This window comes from Mastigoproctus giganteus, chromosome 9, assembly GCF_048544385.1.
Source record: "Mastigoproctus giganteus isolate SK-2022 chromosome 9, ASM4854438v1, whole genome shotgun sequence".
Classification (NCBI taxonomy): Eukaryota; Metazoa; Arthropoda; class Arachnida; order Uropygi; family Thelyphonidae; genus Mastigoproctus; species Mastigoproctus giganteus.
Genome location: NC_143583.1, coordinates 63,459,184 through 63,480,631, shown reverse-complemented (window position 1 = coordinate 63,480,631; position 21,448 = coordinate 63,459,184). Strand labels below are relative to the sequence as shown.

General features: G+C 36.8%; 1 protein-coding gene across 1 annotated transcript in view; it reads right to left on the bottom strand.

Annotated features, from left to right (window-relative positions):
• The window catches only part of mgl (low-density lipoprotein receptor-related protein megalin), a 1,043,262-nt gene that overhangs the window by 536,625 nt on the left and 485,189 nt on the right, over positions 1–21,448 (bottom strand). Inside the window, exons 34-36 of the mRNA XM_090381453.1 lie at positions 14,914–15,066; positions 11,895–11,995; positions 9,455–9,629 (exon numbers count right to left, since the gene is read on the bottom strand). Coding sequence (XP_090237579.1) covers positions 9,455–9,629; positions 11,895–11,995; positions 14,914–15,066 — 429 coding nt within the window. The remainder of the gene's footprint in view (positions 1–9,454; positions 9,630–11,894; positions 11,996–14,913; positions 15,067–21,448) is intronic.

The following is a 21,448-nucleotide window of genomic DNA, read 5'->3' as shown; positions in this document are numbered from 1 at the left end:
GCTCCTATGCTTATCTTTAGTGACACTCTGATTTCTAGGCAAAATGATATATCTCTTTTGGGGATTACCCTGACTTCTAATCTCTCTTGGCACAAGCACATTACAAATATTGCTTCCTGTGCATCTAAAAAACTTGGTTTTCCCTTTCGCTCTCAGCATTACTTTTCTTCCAAACAGCTGCTCACTCTATATAAATCGCAAATCCGCCCTGCCATGGAATATTGTTCCCACATCTGGAGTGGTGCCCCCAAAACCTCTCTCAAGCTTCTTGATTCCATTCAGAAGAGGGCAGGTAGGTTAATTAATGATTCATCTCTAACAGAGTCTCTCCACTCACTGTCTCATAGACGTACTGTTTCTGCTGCATGCCTCTTCTACAGATACTTCCATGGGCACTGTTCTTCTGAATTGGCTTCTATAATTCCCGCTCTCTCTTTCAAAACAGTCCGAACACGTGCCGCCACCAGCTAACATCCATTTACTGTCCAACTTCAAACTCACAGGACCAACTTTTCAACTTCCTCGTTTATTCATTCAACCGCCGTTTTCTGGAACAACCTTCCTTCATACATATTTCCTGAAAATTACAGTCTACAGAAGCTCAAGTCCAATGTCAACAAATATCTTCTTTTGTCTTCTCAACGTCCAACCCAAGCACGGTACTAAGTACTAAGTACTATATGTTCTAATACCTCTCGTGTTTGAAGTATATATAAAAAAAAATAAAAAATAAAAAATACTGTCATTACTGTTATTAACAACTCTGCCAACCTTTGTATCATCTGCAAACTTTGACATTAAGCTTGATATACCTTCATCAATATCATTGATAAATAAGCAAAACAACAATGGGCACAACACCAAACCTTGGAGGACACCACTAATAACATTAGTTCACGAAGAGCAGTTTCCATTGATTACCAGTCTCTTTCTTCTCCCACTCAATCATCCTTTTATTCATTTTGGCAACTTGCCCTTCATGCCATACTGCTTCAATTTGTACAGTAGTTGTCCATGTACAGTATATGATATCAAAATTATTTTTCGCATCCAGTTCTTTTGTGACTGCATCATAGTATCCAATCAAATTGGTCAGACAAGACTTCCCCTTAACAAACCCAAGCTGTGTCTGAACTATAACTGCAATCTTGTCATTGCAGATCCTGCAATGCATCTTTAACCAGTGACTTCATTATTTTCCCTGGAAGAGAAGTCAAACTAAGAGGTCTTTAATTACTCGTGTCACCCTTTGATTCCCTTTTGTGAATTGGAGCTACATTTGCACATCTCCAGTCCGTGGGGACTTCCCCCAAGTGTAAGGATGCTCTCATAATTATGGCAAACCCTTAGCCATAATTATGAGAGCCTTTAATATAATTGGATAGATTCCATCAACCCCAAGTGTCTTTCTTATGTTTAACTTCAACAATTTCTCCTCCACTTTGCTCTCAGTTATTACAAAATCATTTAACTCCCTGTTAGAGTTTGATAAACATCTGGCCCTCTCCTCCTTGAATAAATCCTCATGTGTGAATGTAGATGCAAAATACTCATTCCGTTTGGCAGCTATCTGAGAATGATCATCTACAGTCAAACCAATGATATCAAGTGGACTAATCTGATTCATCCCCTTCCTTCTAGAGTTTATATAAGTAAAGTAGTCTTTGATGTTTTTCTTTGCATTCATTGCCAAAGATTTCTCATAATCTGCCTTTGCTTGCGCCTATCCTCATTTGTGACTTGATTACAGAGTAGCTTATATATACCTCATCTATATTGTTTATGAAAATCAGGAACAACAGTGGTCCAAGAACCGATCCTTGGAGGATCCCACATCTGACTTTACACCAATCTGAAGAATATTCGTTTTGAATATTCTTCAGATTGGTATTCATTCAGACTATCCAATCTGAAGATTATTCATTAATCACAACCCTCTGCTTTTTGTCTTGTAGCCAACCAGCAATCTATCTTAGAATTTTTCCAGTAATCTCAATATGTTCCAGCTTATACAGCAACTTCTCATGTAGGAAAGAGTCAAATGCCTTGATAAAATCCAATAAACTAAGCCAAATGTGTTTGCTACATCCAGCTCATGACTAACTTTGTCAAAATAACCTACTAATGTAGTTAAACATGATTTTCCTTAACAAAACATGTTGTTTGTAATTCAGAATGGCATACCTATCTAAATGTCCCTGGATTGCCCTCTTATTATTGCCGCTAATATTTTCCTACCTGAAATCAAACTAACCGGTCTACAGTTACTGACTTCACTCTTATAACTGCCTTTATGTATTGGTGATATGTTACCACTTCTCCGATCTAAAGGAATCTCGCTGAGTCCAAAGATGCCCTCATAGTTAACTTCAATGGTTTAATATACTTCTTGGTGGCTTCCCTCAAAATTACTGGGTACATATCATCAATTTCAGGAGCTTTACTTGCCTTTATACTTGAAAGGTTTTCTAATAAACAGTCATCTGTAATTAGTGATTTTGAAATTAATTAGGAGAATTTCTTAACTGGTCATATGACTCAGCTTCACTTTGCATAGCCTCTTCATAGCATGAAGGATCTTTCTTCAGTAAAGACAGATGCAAAGTACCTGTTCAATTCATCTGCAACATCAGCTGGATTGTCTAAGACTTTCCCACACTCAGTACACAAGGGTCCAATTTTATTCGTTTTTTCCTTCCTTGAATTTCCATACATGAAAAATTCCTTGTCCCCATTCTTTGCTCTCTTAGCAAGTGCTTTCACATACACAGTCTTGGCATTTCTAACCTTATCTGCAGTACTATTACAAATTGACTTTTAGCTGTTGTTGGCTTCAGTACTTTTTATCACTCTGTAACTATCCCATGCTATCTTTTTCTGCTCTATTTGACTGGCCAGTTCCGCATTCATCCATTTGGCATTCTCCTCCTGCAATATTTTCTTAATGGCATGCATCGTTCATGATAGCTGTGATTTTTGCTTTAAAAGTATTTAAAGTGTATTCAAAAGTATTCGCCCTTACTCTGCAATCTGACCAATTAATTGATGTCATATAATGACTTACACCATGTTCCCTCTTCTGAAATTAAAACCAGTGCCTTTCCCTTTAACTACTGCAACACCTTTCTTCACCTTCCAACTGACAACTGTGCTATTTCTAACTGCCAATGGTTTCTGCATTTTAAGCTCTGTGATGTCATCTAATTCATAAGTAATGATGGAATCAAGCATATTCTCACTCTTAGTATCATCTCAGACATGCTGGTACAAATAATAATTGTTTAGTTTATTTAGAAAAATTTTCCCCAAGGTGAGTTTAACTATACTTATTCCAAGAATTAAATGGGGAGTTGAGGTTTCCCAGAACTCCCTGTTTATTTCTCTTGCGATGTATATAGTACTCTGTAAAGGCCATATAGTATGGATTAGTTTTCAAAATATAAGAGAGCTATGAAGCCCAATTCTTCCTACTTGGGTACATTTCATCTACTATATCCTCCCCCCACCACACACATCAAGAGTTTATGTTGGACTGTAAAGATTGAATGTGTTTCATCTTGTAACGATATGCCACCACTGCCAATCATATGGCCATGCTACTAAGACATGTAGGAGACATGACCAAGTCTGCAGTCATTGTGGTATTGGGGGGGGGGGGTCCACAATTATTGTTTTTGTCAAGATAAGCATAAGAAACCAGCATGTGCAAATTTCTTTCAGCAGCGTCATAAGGCAGAACATTCATTACAGGACAAACAGTGTCCAGAATATGATCAAGTATATCATTTAATAATAGAATGGACTGATTTTCAGATGGCATATAATGGCATTAAGAGGTAATGTAAATGGCTTTCATCGGTACCACAAAATGGATGAAGAACAAAATACTCATGCTGATATCACAGTACCTCGTGACAATTGGAATACATTATTGAAGCTTCAATTAAATGGATAAAGATCAAGGGCTGTTGCTGACTAGCTGTACGCAGCTTGTAACACCAACCAAGTTGACATTGCATGTATACAGGAATCATATGAATCAAAGAGAAGAATAATTGGATTTCCACTAACAGAAAGTGGTAGTCAGTTGTAGTAAACTGCATCTCTGGAATATGATTGTTGTCGTCAATCATAATCTCACTGTGACAGTGATGCACCAGTTTTGCACTCCTTATGGGATTTGTGGTTGTATAGAGATGGAAGGTCATAAATTCTATTTGGTCTCAATGTACTTCAAGCATGATGATGGCATTGCTCATGATCTAGGCGTTTCCCAAACTTTTTTTAGTTACAGAACACTTTTCATCTCACAACATATTCACGGAACACTTACAAAACACAAGTTTAGTGGGAGCCAAAGAACTGTTTGCTAATATTTTATTACATTAAGACGCACTGTGTATCAGGAGCGTCTTTATTTCCAACATATGTAAAGCCGAAATTCAAATAACTGTCATTATACTTTCGTCTTGGTCTTTTATTAGTTGGTTCCTGTTATTTCACTTCGGATTTTTGGGGAACAAAAGGTTGCGATTGTTCATCCTCACTTTGAAGTGTGACAATATTGTGTTTGTTTTCATCGACCACAGTTGCACTACTAGAAGTACTTTGCTTCTCGTTTTAAAGTTCCTTTTTTTCAACCACAAATCTATGGTCACATATTTTAATAATATTTCGAAATACTAATATTTATCAAAAAATATTTAAACAAGGAAGTGAGTTTAGTTATGATATCGGTTCGCTTCCTCCTCTCCTTCAACCTGTATACTCCAGGCTAAATTGCATACGAATAGCATACTAGATGGCATACTAGATCACCACATTGCTACTTTTTCGTAGGTGGTGTTACCTCTGTGCATACTTCTCTATGCAAAGCTCTCCTAAATAAAGTGTTCTGTGGTATATTTGATTATTAGTTTATGCCAGTATATTAATAACCAAAAAAAAATTATGTTAAATATTATAATGATACAAAAGTGGTGTATGCTACAAATATGCAAAATTTATTTATTTTATTTTTTTAATTATTAATTATGATTTTTCGTGGAACACTTCACATCTCACAGAACACTAGTGTTCCGTGGAACACAGTTTGAGAAATGCTAATCTAGAGTACACTGAGAATTTATTGGACCAGTTTCTGGGAGTGTTGGTAGCGTTTTATGTGGTTTGATTGATTTTGATTTTTTGTGGCGCAGTTTTATGTGGAAGCAATCTCTAAAAATAAATTATGGTATAGTCATATTACAGATGAAAGAGGTGGCCAACCGGAGGAAGTCTTAAACCGCTGGAATGTAGTTTGCAGAACAAACAATCAAACTACACAACCTTTTGGACTGTAAATGGTGCATCAAATATAGCTGTTACTTTCAATATGTTGAGTGGATTGCACTTTATCAGCAATTGGTTGATAGAGCCTGACTGGGTCAGTAGTAATCAGAGGGTAATTTTGTTTAATTTAGAAGAAAGAGGATTTCAACAACAAAGCTATATACTGGGTAATTTGTGCCGATTCTTCTTGCACAGTATAAACTGGAAGATACAATGATTACTGCGTACAGGTCTGTAGGCCTCATTTTAGGAAGGATATAGAGTTGCTACAATGAGTACAGAGAAGGACAACGAGATTGGTGGGAGGAACAAAGGGTTCTTTTACCAGGAGAGGCTTAAATTCTGTAAGTTTCAGAATCTGGAGACTAGGCACCTGCGAGGTGATCTGATTGAGGTGTACAAGGCCTTGAATGTTTTGAGCAGGCTCAATGCTGATGGGATACTTCCACTTTCTGAGATTAAGAACCTGAGGGGGTTGTTATTGTTATTTGGTTTTTAGGAGCATTAGCAACTAAGGCCATATTGCTCCGGCACATGCGGTGGTCATTCCCTGACCTTTCCGCATCCTCCGTATTTGGTGGTGACAGGCTCGAACCCCGGTCTAATCAAGAAGCGTGTGCTACGCACTGCTACTCCTTCCCACCTGGCTACGGAGGCACCGACCTGAGGGGGCATAGATTCAAATTGAGAAGACAGTTGTAGAATAGATATGCAGAAGTTTGCCTTTAGCCAGCGGGCAGTTGATTGCTGGAACAGACTCCCATGTCTTGTTGTGGAAGTTGATAGCATAAATAAATTTAAGGCTGAACTAGACAAACATTTGGAGTGACTGGATGGGTGAAATGGGAAGATTTATTTTATTTATTATTATTTTTTTTTGATGCTCTCTAAGCTTGCTTTCTTGTATTATATGCCTCAACTAATGCTAATGTTCAATTGATACAAAAGTGGCTAAGTGAAACACCAGTGGTGTCAATGAAGAGGTGCCAGAACAAGCATGCAGTGAAGTGGTGGACACCGGAATTGTTGAATTGCAGAAAGAAACCAACAGAACAAGGAAAGCATATCAAGCTATAAATATCAGAGTAGAAAACGTCAGGCAATTTTAAAATTGAGTATCAATGGGCAAAAGAAAATATACACGTACTGTTGCAAAATAAAAATATCGATCGTGGAATTAGCTTTTAGGGCAGAGTGGTAACAGTGACCTCAGGGGGCTGGTATACAAATTTACTTGAAAACTAAAATATCCTGCTGATGATTTGGCATGTTCAGCAAATGGTGTGATGACCCGAACTTGAAAAGAAAGTGTTCAGTTAATTTTAGACCATCTGGTGGGAGACAAAATTCAGGAGGGACGTTGTAATGAGATTTGGGAGAAATAGAAGCTGATTAAAAGGCTGAATGATGATTATCAAGGTGAGGATGATGAACAGGACTTCACTATGGAGGAAATAGAGAATACAATAGGGAGAATAAGAAATAATAAATGCTCTGGAATGGTCTTGATGGAGAGGTGATAAAGCATAGCTTCAAAACAATCCCATCCAATTTGTTGAATATGTTCAATTCATGCCTCAAGGAGGGAATTTTATATATTTTAATAGAGCCTCCTATTCCCTTAGGAGGCTCTATTAAAACTGATATTTAAATTGTTCTTAAAGCTGAAGGGTTGAATGGAATCATATCATCCAATTGCGCTTCTCAGTGGAGTAGGAAAGATCTATGAAAGACTGCCATCAAATAGAATTGTTGCTTGTGTGGGAGGTAACTGTTCTATATCTGATGTTCAGAATGGCTTTACGGCAGAGGTACTGTATGAAGACATATTGTTTATGATATGTTCAGATATGAAGTTTTCTGAACAATGCAGACAGGCTGCAAGAGCAGGTCATGGGGTTTTGTCAATGATGTACAGGAATTTTGCTAGAAGGGAAAAGGAGGTGATTGTCCCTCTGTATAAGGCAATGGTCAGGCCATGCCTTGAGTACTGTGTACAGGTCTGGAGGACTCATTTTAGGAAGGATGTAGATTTGTTCGAGCGTACAGAGAAGGGCAACAAGATTGTTGAGGGGAATAAAGGAATCCTCTTACCAAGAGAGGCTTAACTTCTGCAAATTGCAGCATCTGGAGATTTAGGCACATGCGAGGTGATCTGATTGAGGTGTATAAGGCCTTGAATAGGTTGAGCACGCTGAATTCTGATGGGATTCTTCCACTTGTTCAGATTACGAACCTAAGGGGGCATAAATTCAAATTGAGGAAAGACAGCTGTAGAATAGATGTGCGGAAATTTGCCTTTAGCCAGCGGGTGGTTAATTGCTGGAAAAAACTTCCATCTGTCATTGTGGAAGTTTATAGGCTAAATAAATTTAAGGAGGAACTGGACAAACATTTAGAGGGAATGGTTGTGTGAATTTTTTTTTTTTTTTTTTTTGGCTGATGCTACATTAGCTCATACACTTGCTTTCTTGCATCACATGCCATGATTACTACTACTACTACTACTATGAATATTCATTGTTTTTGCAAGAGCATTTTATATGATACAGTGTTCTTATGATGCTCCACAATGCAAGATGCAGTTGTTTGATCTTTTCTGTAATAAAGGACTATTTTTGCAACTGCAGAGTAGTAGTTAAATCTTTGGCAGGGAATGTAAGTAGTGTAATTGTACATGATTGTCCACAGGGATCAGTTTTTGGTCCACTTATATGGAATTTGGTATTAAATGATTGGTTGTTGCAAGAATTTGAAGATATGCCAATGATTGCCCATGCAGATGATCTAGTCTTCCTGGTGTGAGGCAATTCTTAACTGAAACTAGAGGCAAAAATGAATCTAGTGCTGGAACTAAGGTAGTGGTCAAGTATATAGAGACTAACTGTATCCAGTGATAAAAGCAAAATTATCCTTTTGAAGGGGTACTTATTGGTTAATTGAAACTCGGTGACAGTGACTGATGATGTACACTTACATTGTTTTAAAACAATTAAATATTTAGGTGTGCAAATAGACAGACACCTGCATTTAATCTCCCATAATAATTGCATCAGAGAGAAAATCCATCATTTTGTTGGACTTATTTCTAGGATGACGAGAAATGACTAAGGTCTAAAATGTTAGACCCATTTTATGATTGTGTCTTTTTGCTAATAGTAAGCGACCAAGCTCACCTGTGGATTGACTGTGTGACACAAAAAAGGAAATGTGAGAAAGTTGTTTGCAATTCAGCATTCAGTATTACTAAAAACAGCAATGGCTTGTAGAACAGTGTCCAATGATAATCTGCAGATGATAGCAGGATGGCTACCACTAGATTTATTCTTAATTTTCAAAGTGATGTGTTACTATGTGTGGAGGAGAGTGCAGTATGAAAAGATGAATATAATAATACAGATGGATGCAAGTTATTAGGAAGAAAAGAAATACATCTGGTGTCAGTTAGTGAGTTACTGGTAGCAAAGACGGAAACTGCAGTACTAAAGGAAGGATAATGAAAAAATTAGTTCCAGCAGCAGACCATAAGGGCAGAGCACAACTCAATTGGTTCAATACCAACTTGCAAACAATGTCCTCATTACAGGTCATGGATAATGGTGAGTGATAATATTTTTTATGTATGCAATGAGTGTGATGGCTTGAGAAATGAGCTAGTGCATCAATTGCCACGTCTGCACAGGTTGGATGATGGTTGTGAGGAGGCTCTAATAAAATCAAAGGACACTTTGTGTGCATATTAACTGTTTGCTATACAAGTCTTTTAGAAGAGACAAGCATTCAACTTGAGAAGCATCACATGTGACCGACTGGAGTGTTTTAAACTGCTCTCTGTGGCAAATTATGTATAGTAAGTGTACAGTACAAGTTTGTGGAAGACATTTACAGCTAATGTAACTTCACTGTATTGTATGGTGTTGTAAATAGGTTGCCAGAAGGCTGGCTGGAACAGTCTAGTTTAATAACAATAAAAAAAAAAAAAAAAAAAAATTCAAAATCCTCAGAAACCAATTAAAATTTTATCATAAGTGTTTATAAGTATTTTATAAGTGTTTTCTTCTATTTAACAAAATATAAAAAGTAGTTTTAATAATAACATTGCATATAACTATATTGCTCCTACCTTGCCTTCAAAACTCTGAGTCCAGTATAGACGTTTACTTGTCAGATCAATTGTTAAAACTTCCAACTGATGAAGACCATCTTTTATTAGAACAAGGGGATTACTGCCATCGAGGTTCACACGTGCCACTTTCCGTGGAACTCCAACCCCACCTTCATCCAACCAGAACAAGTTTCTATGAAAAACAAAGAGAGATACGATTGTTCAAAATACAGTTAAAAACCATACAAATTTTATCTGATTAGTCCATAAATACAAAAGCATCAGTTCAAATTAAATAAAGCTGAACTTCTACAAAAAAACAACTATAACTCAAATTTTTGTTAATAAGAGGTCAATTTATTTTACTGAGCAAAAGTCCCACCACTGCTATATAATTTATTTTTTTATAACTTGAATTTTAATAACTGATAATAAAGAAGAGAACTTTTTTTTAGTAAGATTTTTGTTTCTTTAGGTAACACTTTTTGAGAAAAGCAAAGTGGTAAAACTGAAACTAAAGGAGCTCTAGACATACACTAATTACTACATATCCATAATTTCTCCCATACTTTAACTATATACATAAATACTTTTAAATATTTAATATTTAAAAGCATTTATGTATATAGTTCTCCATTTCCACAAACTTCCAAATTGCTAAAAAAAACTCATTTGTGAAAGGGTTAATGAACTTCTGCTAGTTGGGAGGGGATACACAGACTAATAGTTTAACATGTCACAAGCAGAGGTGAAACTGAGAGCCCTTCTATTCAGATGTGCAGCAACATGGAAAGTAAGGTATAGGAGCTACAATGTCTGCTGGGAACCATCACAGGACAAGCAAATAATGGGATTTTACTACCATTAGGAGCAAAAAGAAGCGCATGTAAACATGCTTGTCCATTAATGCTAGGAGTATAGTATATACATTTTCTGAATTCAAAATTTTTATTTAAGTCATAAAATGCAGGCATTGTAGGGAAATAATTATGAAAACATCCATAGGTTCAGGGGGGGTCCTACAGATTGAAAATGCACAATATTCTCCGTTTACAAGGAGGGAGAGAGGGGGAAACAAAGGGCAAAGAGCCCTTGACTTTTCTTCCAGGTAAAATAATGGAATTCAGTGGTTAAAGGAGTAAGGCAAGATCATCTGGAAGGGATTGTGATATGGATTTGTTAAGGAGAGATCTTTTCTGGCCAACCTGATTAGTTCCAATGATGCAATAACAGAGGAGTAGGATGCAAAAAATAATTTTTACTCAAATTTCAGTAAAGCCTTTGATTCTGTTCAACACAAGCAGCTGCTGTACAAATTTGGCTAGTGTATTATTAGGGGTACGTTCTCACTATGGATAAAGGAATGGTTCAGTAACAGAAGATGGAGTGGTTATTAATGAGCACCTGCTCTCCTTGGACTAATGTTACTAAAGGTATTCCTCAGAGTTCAGTGCTGGGACCTGTTTATAATATGTATAAGTTTCCAGATGACACAAAGGTTGGCAGGATGGTTAATGACAGAAATCAGACCATGTTAGTAAAACAAGATCTAAGAAAATTAGGAAGGTGGGCTGAGAAATGACAATTGAAGTTCAAAAGTTATAAATGTAACATACTGAATAATCAGTCACAGTAATCCCAGTATAACATACCAATTAGGTGGTACTACACTCAAAATGGAGGAGAATATATTAAAAAAAAAACAACAAAAAACCTAGGTTATACAGTCTAACATGAAGTTGTCCGAACAATGAAGACAGGTTGCTACAAGAGCTCATGGGGGTTTCTCTCAATGATATTAAGTAATTTTGCCAGCAGAATCCTCATTATCCTTTTGTATAAGGCAATAATTAACCACACCTTGAGAACTGAACATAAATGAGCCCTGGAAGCCTTGTTTCAGGAAAGATGTGGAGCTGTTGGAAGAGGTGCAGAGAAAAACAACAAGATTAGCCAGGGGCACAAAAGAGTGCTCTGGCCAACACAGACTTTAGTTATGCAAACTGCAGTGCTCTGAAACTAGACACCTGTAAGGAGTCCTGTGATTCAACTATTTAAAGGGATTGAATAATGAGTAAACTACAAACACTCTTTCTCAGACAATACCCAGAATGGGACATAAATTTAAACTGAAAAAGGATGGTTGTAGGACAGGTATGCAAAGATTTGTAGAGACTAACTGATTGTTGGAACTAACTTCCATCTAATGTTGTGAAAGTGGGTAGTTGGAATTTAAGAAAGGATTAGAAAAATTATTAAAGGGGATGAGCAGATAAGGTGGGTAGGTGTCTTTTTTTTGTCTGATGCCATATGAAGTTGTTTCCTTACATTGTTTGCCACCACTAATACTAAATTTCCAACTATTAATTTAACTTATGTCTTACACAGCAATCTAATTAATAACCTTTTTTTTTATTTTATTTAAATACTTATAGATGATAAAAAACATACTAATTACCCTATTTCTGGATCTACAGTAACAGACTTTGGTTTAGCTACTCCTTTTTCTGTGCCATCATTGCTTAATATAATTCGACGAAAATGTTGTTCGCCATCAACCTAAAAAAAAAATTATGTTTACTCTAAAAACAATAATAACAGTTAATATATAGGGCTGATTCAAATATAAACCAAAAACTTGCCATAAATTATAAGAAGTGCAAAATAAAATAAAAAAAACCTTGTGGCAGGTTACAAGGGCAGGTTTAAAAAGTTTCCAGCCTCTCACAGAAGGAATGCTGGAAAGTTGTCAGAACCCATTTATTTTTTAACAAAGCCCTCCATGAAGTCAACACATTTTCTGGCATGATCCACAAGCTTTCATAACCTGCTCAAAAATTCAGAAGATTTTAACTCAAACCAGTTGTTGACTCATCCATCACAGCATTGTCACTGTCAAATTTCTGTTCTTTTTGAGGTGGAACCAAATCTGGTTCCAGATGTAATACCTCCAATTCAGAGTCATGCAGTATTTCCCGAGTCACAAATGCTGTGTGTGCATTGTCTGCATTGTCTTGATGCAAGATGACCCTTTGGCCAATTTCTCACACCTCTTGCAGTTCAATTCCTCATGGAAACATCTCAATAGGTTAGAATAATACTCAGCATTGATAGTGGCACCTCATTCCAGAAAGGATCCTTCTGGCATCCCAAAAGACAGATTCCATAACTTTACTTTCCCAGCCAACCTCTTCATAAAAACTTTTTAGGAGGGGAGAGAGAGAGAGAGAGAGAGAGAGAGAGAGAGAGAGAGAGAGAGAGAGAGAGAGAGAGAGAGGGGCTCCCATTGTTTTGATTGTTTCAGGGTTGAAGTAATGCATCCATATTTTGTTCATTGTGACATTCTACCCCGAAACTGAGCTTTATTAGCTTCAAAATGTTGCACAATCTCATTACACCTCATTCTTTCCCACTTCTGATCTGTATTCAGTGCTTTAGAGACCTACCTCAAAGTCTTGATTCTTAAACATTCACCACAATAATATGAGCTCACTCATGGGAGATATTGAATATTGTCTCGATGTTTCAATGTTATTTTGTGGTCTTGCATGATCAGGTCATGAATGGCATTCACATTTTCAGGTGTTGACACAGAAACAAGTCTCCCACTGTGGGGCACATCTTCAATACTGTCTTGTCCATGCTTAAATTCTGAACCCCAGTTTTTGACCATGGTTGAAGGACAAGATTCCCCTGATGTCTGCTGCATGTCTTCATGAATTTCTTTCAGTGGCATTCCCTTTAAATGACAGTACTCAGTGACTGCACAGTGCCTGATTCTCACAACAGTTGCCATCTTCATTCACCTTCCATACTTCAATGTCCTCTGAAAAGGAGAAGAATATAGTTACAAACCTGAAATTTTCTTTGAAAACACAAGAGTCACAGCACAGATTGGCAGTACTGTCTTTCACAAAAACCTTTGTGATTTGTAATGGGCCAAAAACAAACTTTCAACTCGCTCCACTGCCATATTTCCTTAACCTGCTAGTGGCAGCCCTCCAAATTGTGACAAAAATGGCAGATTCAGGTCTATCAGAGCAAAATTTTGTTTTTTAATTTCTGAAAATTTTTTTTTTTTTTTTTAATTTTTAAATTGTTTATACCGATACAAGACCTTTTACTAATGGATTTCAATGTTTGTTAAATGTAACTTTTTATTTTTTTAATGATAAATTAAATTTTAAAATGTTATTTACACATTACATTTTCAATCAACAAAACTTAAATTAATTTCAGAAATTTAAAAAAAAAAGTACATAATATGTATAAAATATAAACTTCAACAATTAAAATTACACATATACATATAAAAGAATATATTTTGTCAAAATAAATAATATATTGAGAGAAGAAAAGCATGTGGTTGTTCAAAATGAATTAAATTGTAATGTGAATAACACTAATAGGTCATGAACCAATGTTTACAAGTAAATTTTATTGTACATATTAAGTAAACTAAAATCTCATACAACAGCACTACTTTTTTAATATTTGGCAATGTGTCAGGATTCTATGTTGAATCCTCTCATCAGTCATAACATTTCAAAAAAAATGCAACAAAAATTAGACAGAGTTAGTTTAAATATGGAGTATGCAGAGAATTGTATAAGTATAAAGAGAAGGGAAGGATGTGGCCTAGTTTATCAACAGATCGATCCTCTGTGGCCTAGTTTATCAACAGATCGATCAACAACATCAAATAGAGTAGAACTAGCACCATGTATATTTTCAAAATGAATTAGCAAGTTTTTGTTAAGTATGGTTCTTATCGTAGCTAAGTCAAATGAGAATTGATTTGAAACTAATAGAAAAAACTATTAGTTTCAAATCAATTCTCATTTGACCTCAACCACATTGATGATGCATTGAGATCAAAGTTTTCAGTTATCACATGCACATGGCAAGGTATACTCAACTTCTTGTTGCAGCCGAGCCAGAAAGATTATTCATTTTCTGAATCCAGATACCTCCTAGAGCATTACCATCAGTGGGTGAAACCAATAGATTTTGCCCAATGGTGGACTATCTGGCAGCTGGCCTGAAAAAATCATTTTAAAGCTGCATTCCTAAAATGAAAGGAATGCTGGGTCCCAAAAAAGATAGCTCACACTGCATAACAGAAGTGAGGGAGAAAGGCCAGAAATTTTTTTTGTAGGGTACAGCAAGTCTCCATGCAATGGGTTATGAGAATAATTTGCCACAGAGTACCACTTAGTGTCCACCAATAAATTCCATGTATCAACTGATGTACTATTAAGAAATTACAATCCAATTCTGAAATTTTATCATAAATTTAAATGATTAGATTGTTTGTTATTTACGAATATCTTTTGCATGCATAAAATTAAAAACAAATGAAGAGTGCAAAAATTTTTTTTTTTTTTTTGCACTATTCCTTGTTTGTTTATTACTGGTTAAAATTTATATCACAATTTAAACATTCTTTCCATTATATTTATGCATCTGTGACTTACCTTGATAATTTCAAAGTTAGAAGCTTTGCGATTACCAACGTACAAGTTTCGTCCGACCCACTCAAATGCAAGAACATAAGGTGCTCCAATAAAACTTTCAGAAAGAAATTTAAATTGATTTCCTCCAGTCAAGCTTACTTTGTGAATAGTACCCTGTGCAGAAAATACAAACATAAAATAACAAATTAAAAGCTGATAATTTAAAAAAGCACAGATTTAAAAATTCATATTATTCACAGACATATTCTACCCTATCATATGATAATGTTTAGCATCTAAACAAATTACTCATTATTTGTGTGCAGTTATGAAACAAAAATTAATTTTAAAAGTGCATCAAGATCCAAGGAATGATATTTCCAGCCACTAAAAACATCCAGAGGACTCCCTATTTCAAAGATCAGAAATTTAAATGTTCATCTTCTTCACTTTTTGTAGTTTGTTAGGAAAATGCTTTGTCAATCAATTTGGCCCTGGAGAGACTGCGCAAAGCTTATGAGGTAGACTTTTTCACAGCATGGTCTGTGCTTATGAATAGGAGAGACTGTTTTTACAGGGAAGGGATACACTTAAATAGAAGAGATGAAAGAATATTTGCTAATGTTATGGAGGCAGTGTTAGATGGGTTGGAAAACTGCTTGCCTGGGGAGGTGGGGGAGGGAGATACACAAGCAAACAGACTAATAGCAGCAAAAAAGCAGAGGTGTAAGTGAGGTGATTCTTGCATTGCTCTTATTGGAACATGCAACAGCCTGGAAAGCAAGATGGTAATGCTATGGAGAAAATGTTAGATGGGTCAGAAAATGTCTTGCTTAAAGGGGGGATACACAGACTAATAGATTAACAGCTGAAGACAGAGGTGTAAATTGCCTGCATCTAATGGAAGAGGTGGCAGCCTAGAAAGAAAGACATCAGAGATTTTAATGCCTGCTTTGGGGAAGGATCCTTATGGAACAAGCAAAAACATGAACTGTACCAGGATTAATAAGAATAAAAACACGTGCATGTATACTTGCATGTACACTAATACTGGGAGTACAGTAAATAAATTTGATAAATTTGATGTCATCAAGTCATCAAACTCCATGTCTCCAACATACATTGTAGGATGTTGGAGACATGGTGTCACCTAGACATAAGGGATGCAGAATCTGAATATGGGGAGTACAATGCATACAAAAAAAGCCAAACAGGAAAGGGGGATGGAATAATGCTCTTAGTTAAGAAGAACATAAAATGAAATGCAGTACAATTTTGAGTCAGTTTGGTATGGCATATGCACTGAAAAAACAAAAATCAGTTACTAATGAGTATAACAAACAGGACAGACATATATAATGGGCAAGTCAATCAGAATACCTTATAATGGGAGATTTTAGCATTCAAGATATTGACTGGAATTTTTGGGTTGATCAGTCACATAGTAGCAAGACTTGTGGATTTATTCGATGACTGGTTTCCACACCAGCATGTTAGAGAGGCAAATATATGGACTGTGCTCCAGCATGCCAAATGTCTGCAACATGAAGTTCTCACCTTGAGCATTCATCCCCAAGGTCTGCAAGGCAAGGATCCCACACAAGACAATCAGGAAGTTCCTATTCTAACATAAAGTTGGTCTACAGGTATAAGGTATGTTTGTGTCAGACGGCAACTGGGATTTCTCCCATCTCCGCCGTTAGAGAGGCAATGAGAGAAATCAATCCTCTTGATTTGATTATCAGAAGCAACTCCTCATGAATTAAGAATCTGCAGATAAAAGAACCACTAAGTGGCAGGGATCAGAGTGTACTGATGTGGCATTTGCTTAAAGAATTGCACTCTTTAAGTGCCACTTCAGTATACTGTGAAGGGAAGAGGCTTTGCTTTTGTAAAAATGACTAGAGTAGTCCTAGAGAGTTTTCAAATTCTATGCTGTGGGACCAAATGAAGACATTTACAACAGAAATTCTGACTGGGAATCAATCTGGGAGTAACCATTTACGCTACTAGGCTTCCAAATAAGAGGTACTTTTCAAGCCTTAAGACTTAAATGGATGTCAGATGAACTGATGAGACTTGTGGAAGAGAAGAAAAATGCATATGATACAGAAACCTGCAGTAGATAAAAACTAGTCTGCAATCAAGTCACAAAGGAGGTTAAGCAAGCTAAGGCAGATGAGAAGTCTGTGGCAAAGAAGACAAAGAATGCAAAGGAGAGTAGCTTCAATTTGCAAGAAGCGTCGGGAGAAGCCATTGCTTTGTTTCAAATGAGTTGAAGATTATCATAAAGACATAGAGTGAAATATAAAGTGAAGTTGAGTATGCAATATAACTGGCAATATGCAATATAACATAATATGAAATATAATTGATATAAACTAAAATTTTCTTGTAAAAACTGTAGTGATTTCATTCAAAATGTTTGGGTGCCTGTTTTTTTTTTTACAAAGCAGCTAAGCTTTTACAAAGCTGCTATGATGCAGCAGTGTATTCCATATATAAATTTTCTTGTATTCTATGGTCTCTTTGTCTATATTGCAAGATGAAAACTTTGAGATTCTGCAAGGTAGAAACCAATCAAACCTTCTGATGGGCAAAGGTCGCAACTTTGCACAATTCAGCCATGGTGAAGGGAAAGAAAAAAAAAAAAAAAAGACAAAACCATAAACCATCTTACTGGAATTTGAGTGCAGACTTTTATCACACTGAGAAAAAAGACAAGTAACTGTTACTTTCTTGAATGCATTCAATAACATGCATTCAGCAAAATACATTTCCTATGCAAGTGATTAAAATACACAAAACTTTCTTTTGTGTATTTTAATCAAACTAAAATCTCAAATGTTTTTCCACACTCTAAAATTTGTGTGTGGAAAAACACTTGATTCCTGAAAATACTTTTTGAAGAATGATATTGAATCAAAATCTAAAAAAAAATAACTATAAGTTACATTGAAGGCATACAGAAAGGACCCTCGCAAATATAAGTGGAAGTGAACGTGTTAATCAAATAAGATTATAAATTTACAGAATATCTAATAAAACTCTATACTTTGACTTTCTCTAAATTTAGCTGTTCAGTTCACAAGGGGCATTTGAAAAAAAATTTTGGCCTGAATATATAAAGGGTTTATTTTAGCATTAGCATTAGCATAGGCATATGATGCAAGAAAGCAAGCTTATGCAGCATCAGTTCCTCCATTAATTTTCCTGGAACAGAATTTAACTCACAGGTCTATAATTACTTGTGTCAGCCTTTGATCCTCCTTTGGGAATTGGGGTCACATTTGCACATCTCCAGTCCATGGGTACCTCCCCTGAGTTCAAGGAAGCTCTCATAATTATATCTAAGGGTTTGCTTACTTCTTTTGCTGCCTCCTGAATAGATCCCATCCACCTCGGGTGCCTTTTTTATGTTTATCTTCAACAATTTCTCCTCCACTTTCCTCTCAGTTATTACAAAATCATCTAGCTCACTGCCAGAGTTTAATTCACCTCTGGAAACGCCTCCCTGAATAACTCCTCATGTGTGAATGTAGATGCAAAATACTCATTTAGTTTGTTAGCCACCTGAGCAGGATCATCAACAGTTGAACCATCAATATCCAGTGGACCAATCTGATTCATCCCTTTCGTTCTAGAGTTTACATAGGTAAAGAACTCTTTCCTGTTTTTCTTTGCATCCTTTGCCAAAGATTTCTCATAATCTACTTTTGCCTGCCTAATCTCCTTTGTGACTTGGTTACAGACCAGCTTATATCTATCATAGGCTTCCATGTAACCCATTAATTTAAATGTATCCCATGCATTTTTCTTCTCTGCCACATGTCCCATTAGTTCATCTGACATTCATTTAGGCCTAAACCTTTAACAATATTTCTTAGTTGGTATGTAAAGCCTAGTAGCTTCCAAGATTAATTCTTTGAATGCCTCCCATTTTGAATTTGCTGTTGGAAACATCATCAGTTGGTCCCACCACATAGAATTTAAATACTGTCTCAGACCACCCTAGTCGCCTTTACGAAAGCAAAAACCCTTCCTTTTACCCCTGATGGTAGTTACCTCTTTGAGTAAATCCCACTGTAGCACACTGTGATCACTGCCATCTAGTGATTCCTTTATCTGCAGATTCTTAATACAAGAAGAATCACTACTGATAATCAGATCAAGAGTATTACTGCCTCTAGTTGCCTCCCGAACATGCTGATGTAGAAAACAATCATCCAATAAATCCACAAAAACCTTCCTAATGTGTGAGTGACCAACCCACAAATTTCAGTCAATCTCTGGGAAATTAAAATCCCCCATTATAAGATACTCTAATTTACTGGCCCACTCTATTTCTCTCACAATTGGTCATTATACTCATCAGATTCATTTGGCCTATAACACACTCATACTCTCAATTTTGATCTCCCAGTGTTTATATCACACCAAACTGACTTGACCCTGCACTGTTCAGTAATATTGACTGGCTGCACTTCCTTGGATTTTATGTGTTTCTTTACTAATAGCATAACCTCTCCTCCCTTCCTATCCTGTAAACAATGTACTCCCCAAATTCCAGTTCTGCATTCCTTATATCTGTGTGACCCACATCTCTGATATCCCAACAATATCTGCCTTTGACGTTTTGACCAACACCTCAAATTTATTTACCAAACTCCTAGCATTGGTGTATACAAAAGTATACATGCACCTGTTCCCATTCTTAGCTACCCTAATGCAACCCATGTGTTTACTTGTACCTCGATGAGTCTTATTTCGGAGATATCAGTCTGAGGTATTTCAGAGATATTTCAGAGACTGATGTCTCTGAAATACCCTGCATCTTGTTTTCCAGGTTGTTGCTCATTTAAATAGAAGCAGTGCAAGAATCACTTACACCTCTGCCAGTGGGTACTGTTAATCTATTAGTCCTTGTATCCCCCCAAGCTAACAGTTTTCTGACCCACATAACTCTGCCTTGATAGCATCAGAAAATATTCTTGCACCCTTTCTATTTAAGTGTATCCCATCCCTGCAGAAGCAGTCTCTCCTGTTAACAAGTACGGACCAGGCTGAAAAAAATTCAACCCCTTGAGCCTTGCACACTCTTTCCAGGGCCCAATTGATCGACAAGGCTCTCATCATATACTCCCCCCCCATCGTGTCTGGGCAGAATTGCAGACACTTTCAAATTCAATCGTAATTCACGGCTTTTTTTCAACAGTGACCTGTAGTTAGCATTAGCATTAGTAGAGGCATTTGATGCAAGAAAGCAAGCTTATGCAGCATCAGCCAAAAAAAAAAAAAAAAAAAAAAAACCCACTTCCACTTCACCCCTCTGTTCGTTCAAAATACCTGTCCAGTTGAGCCTTAAACTTATTTAGGCTATCAACCTCCACTACAAGGGATGGAAGTCTATTCCACCAACCAACCACCCGCTGGCTAAAGGCAAATTTCCGCACGTCTATCCTACATCTGTCTTTCCTCAATTTGAATTTATGCCCTCTCAGGTGATTATTCTGAGCTAGAGGAAGAATCCCATCAGCATTGAGCATGCTCAAACCATTCAAGGCTTTATAAACCTCTATCAGATCACCTCGCTGGTGCCTAGTCTCCAGACACTGTAATTTGCAAAACTTAAGCCTTTCTTCGTAAGAGCACCCCTTTGTTCCATTCACTAATCTTGTTGCCCTTCTCTGTACTCGTTCCAGCAGCTCTACATCCTTCTTGAAATGAGGCCTCCAGACCTGTATACAGTACTCTAGGTGTGGTCTGACCATTGCCTTATACAAGGAAATAATCACCTCCTTATCCCTGCTGGAAAAATTCCTGTATATCATTGAAATACTCCATGAGCTACTCTTGCAGCCCGTCTGCACTGCTCAGAGAACTTCATATCTGCCTGCACAACCACCCCCAAGTCCCTTTCATTCTCTACCACTGTCAGTGTAGTACCACAGAGTTGATACGTTGCTCTGGGGTTGCTGTTTCCCATGTGTAGTACTTTACATTTGTCAATGTTAAACTTCATTTGCCACCTCTCAGCCCATCTGCTCAACCTTTCCAGATCCTGTTGCAGCAGCATAGTGTCAGTAGTGTCCTTGACAACCCTGCCAACCTTTGTATCGTCTGCAAACTTGGACATTAAGCTCGATATACCATCATCAATATCATTTATAAACACAGAAAACAATAATGGACCCAACACTGAGCCCTGAGGGACTCCACTAATAACATTAGTCCACGATGAGCAGTGTCCATTGATTACCACTCTCTGTCTTCTCCCCCTCAACCACCCCTTTATCCATAGCAGCAATTTGCCTCCAATGTCACACTGCTCCAATTTGTGTAGCAGTCTTCCATGTGCAACAGTATCAAAAGCCTTTCTAAGATCCAAGTATATAATATATGAAAGCTATTCCCTGCATCCAGTTCTTTTGTGACTGCATCATAATATCCAATCAAATTGGTCAGGCAAGACTTCCCCTTAACAAAACCATGCTGTGTCCGAGCTATAACTGAAGTCTTGTCTAAATGATCCTGCAGTGCTTCTTTAACCAGTGCC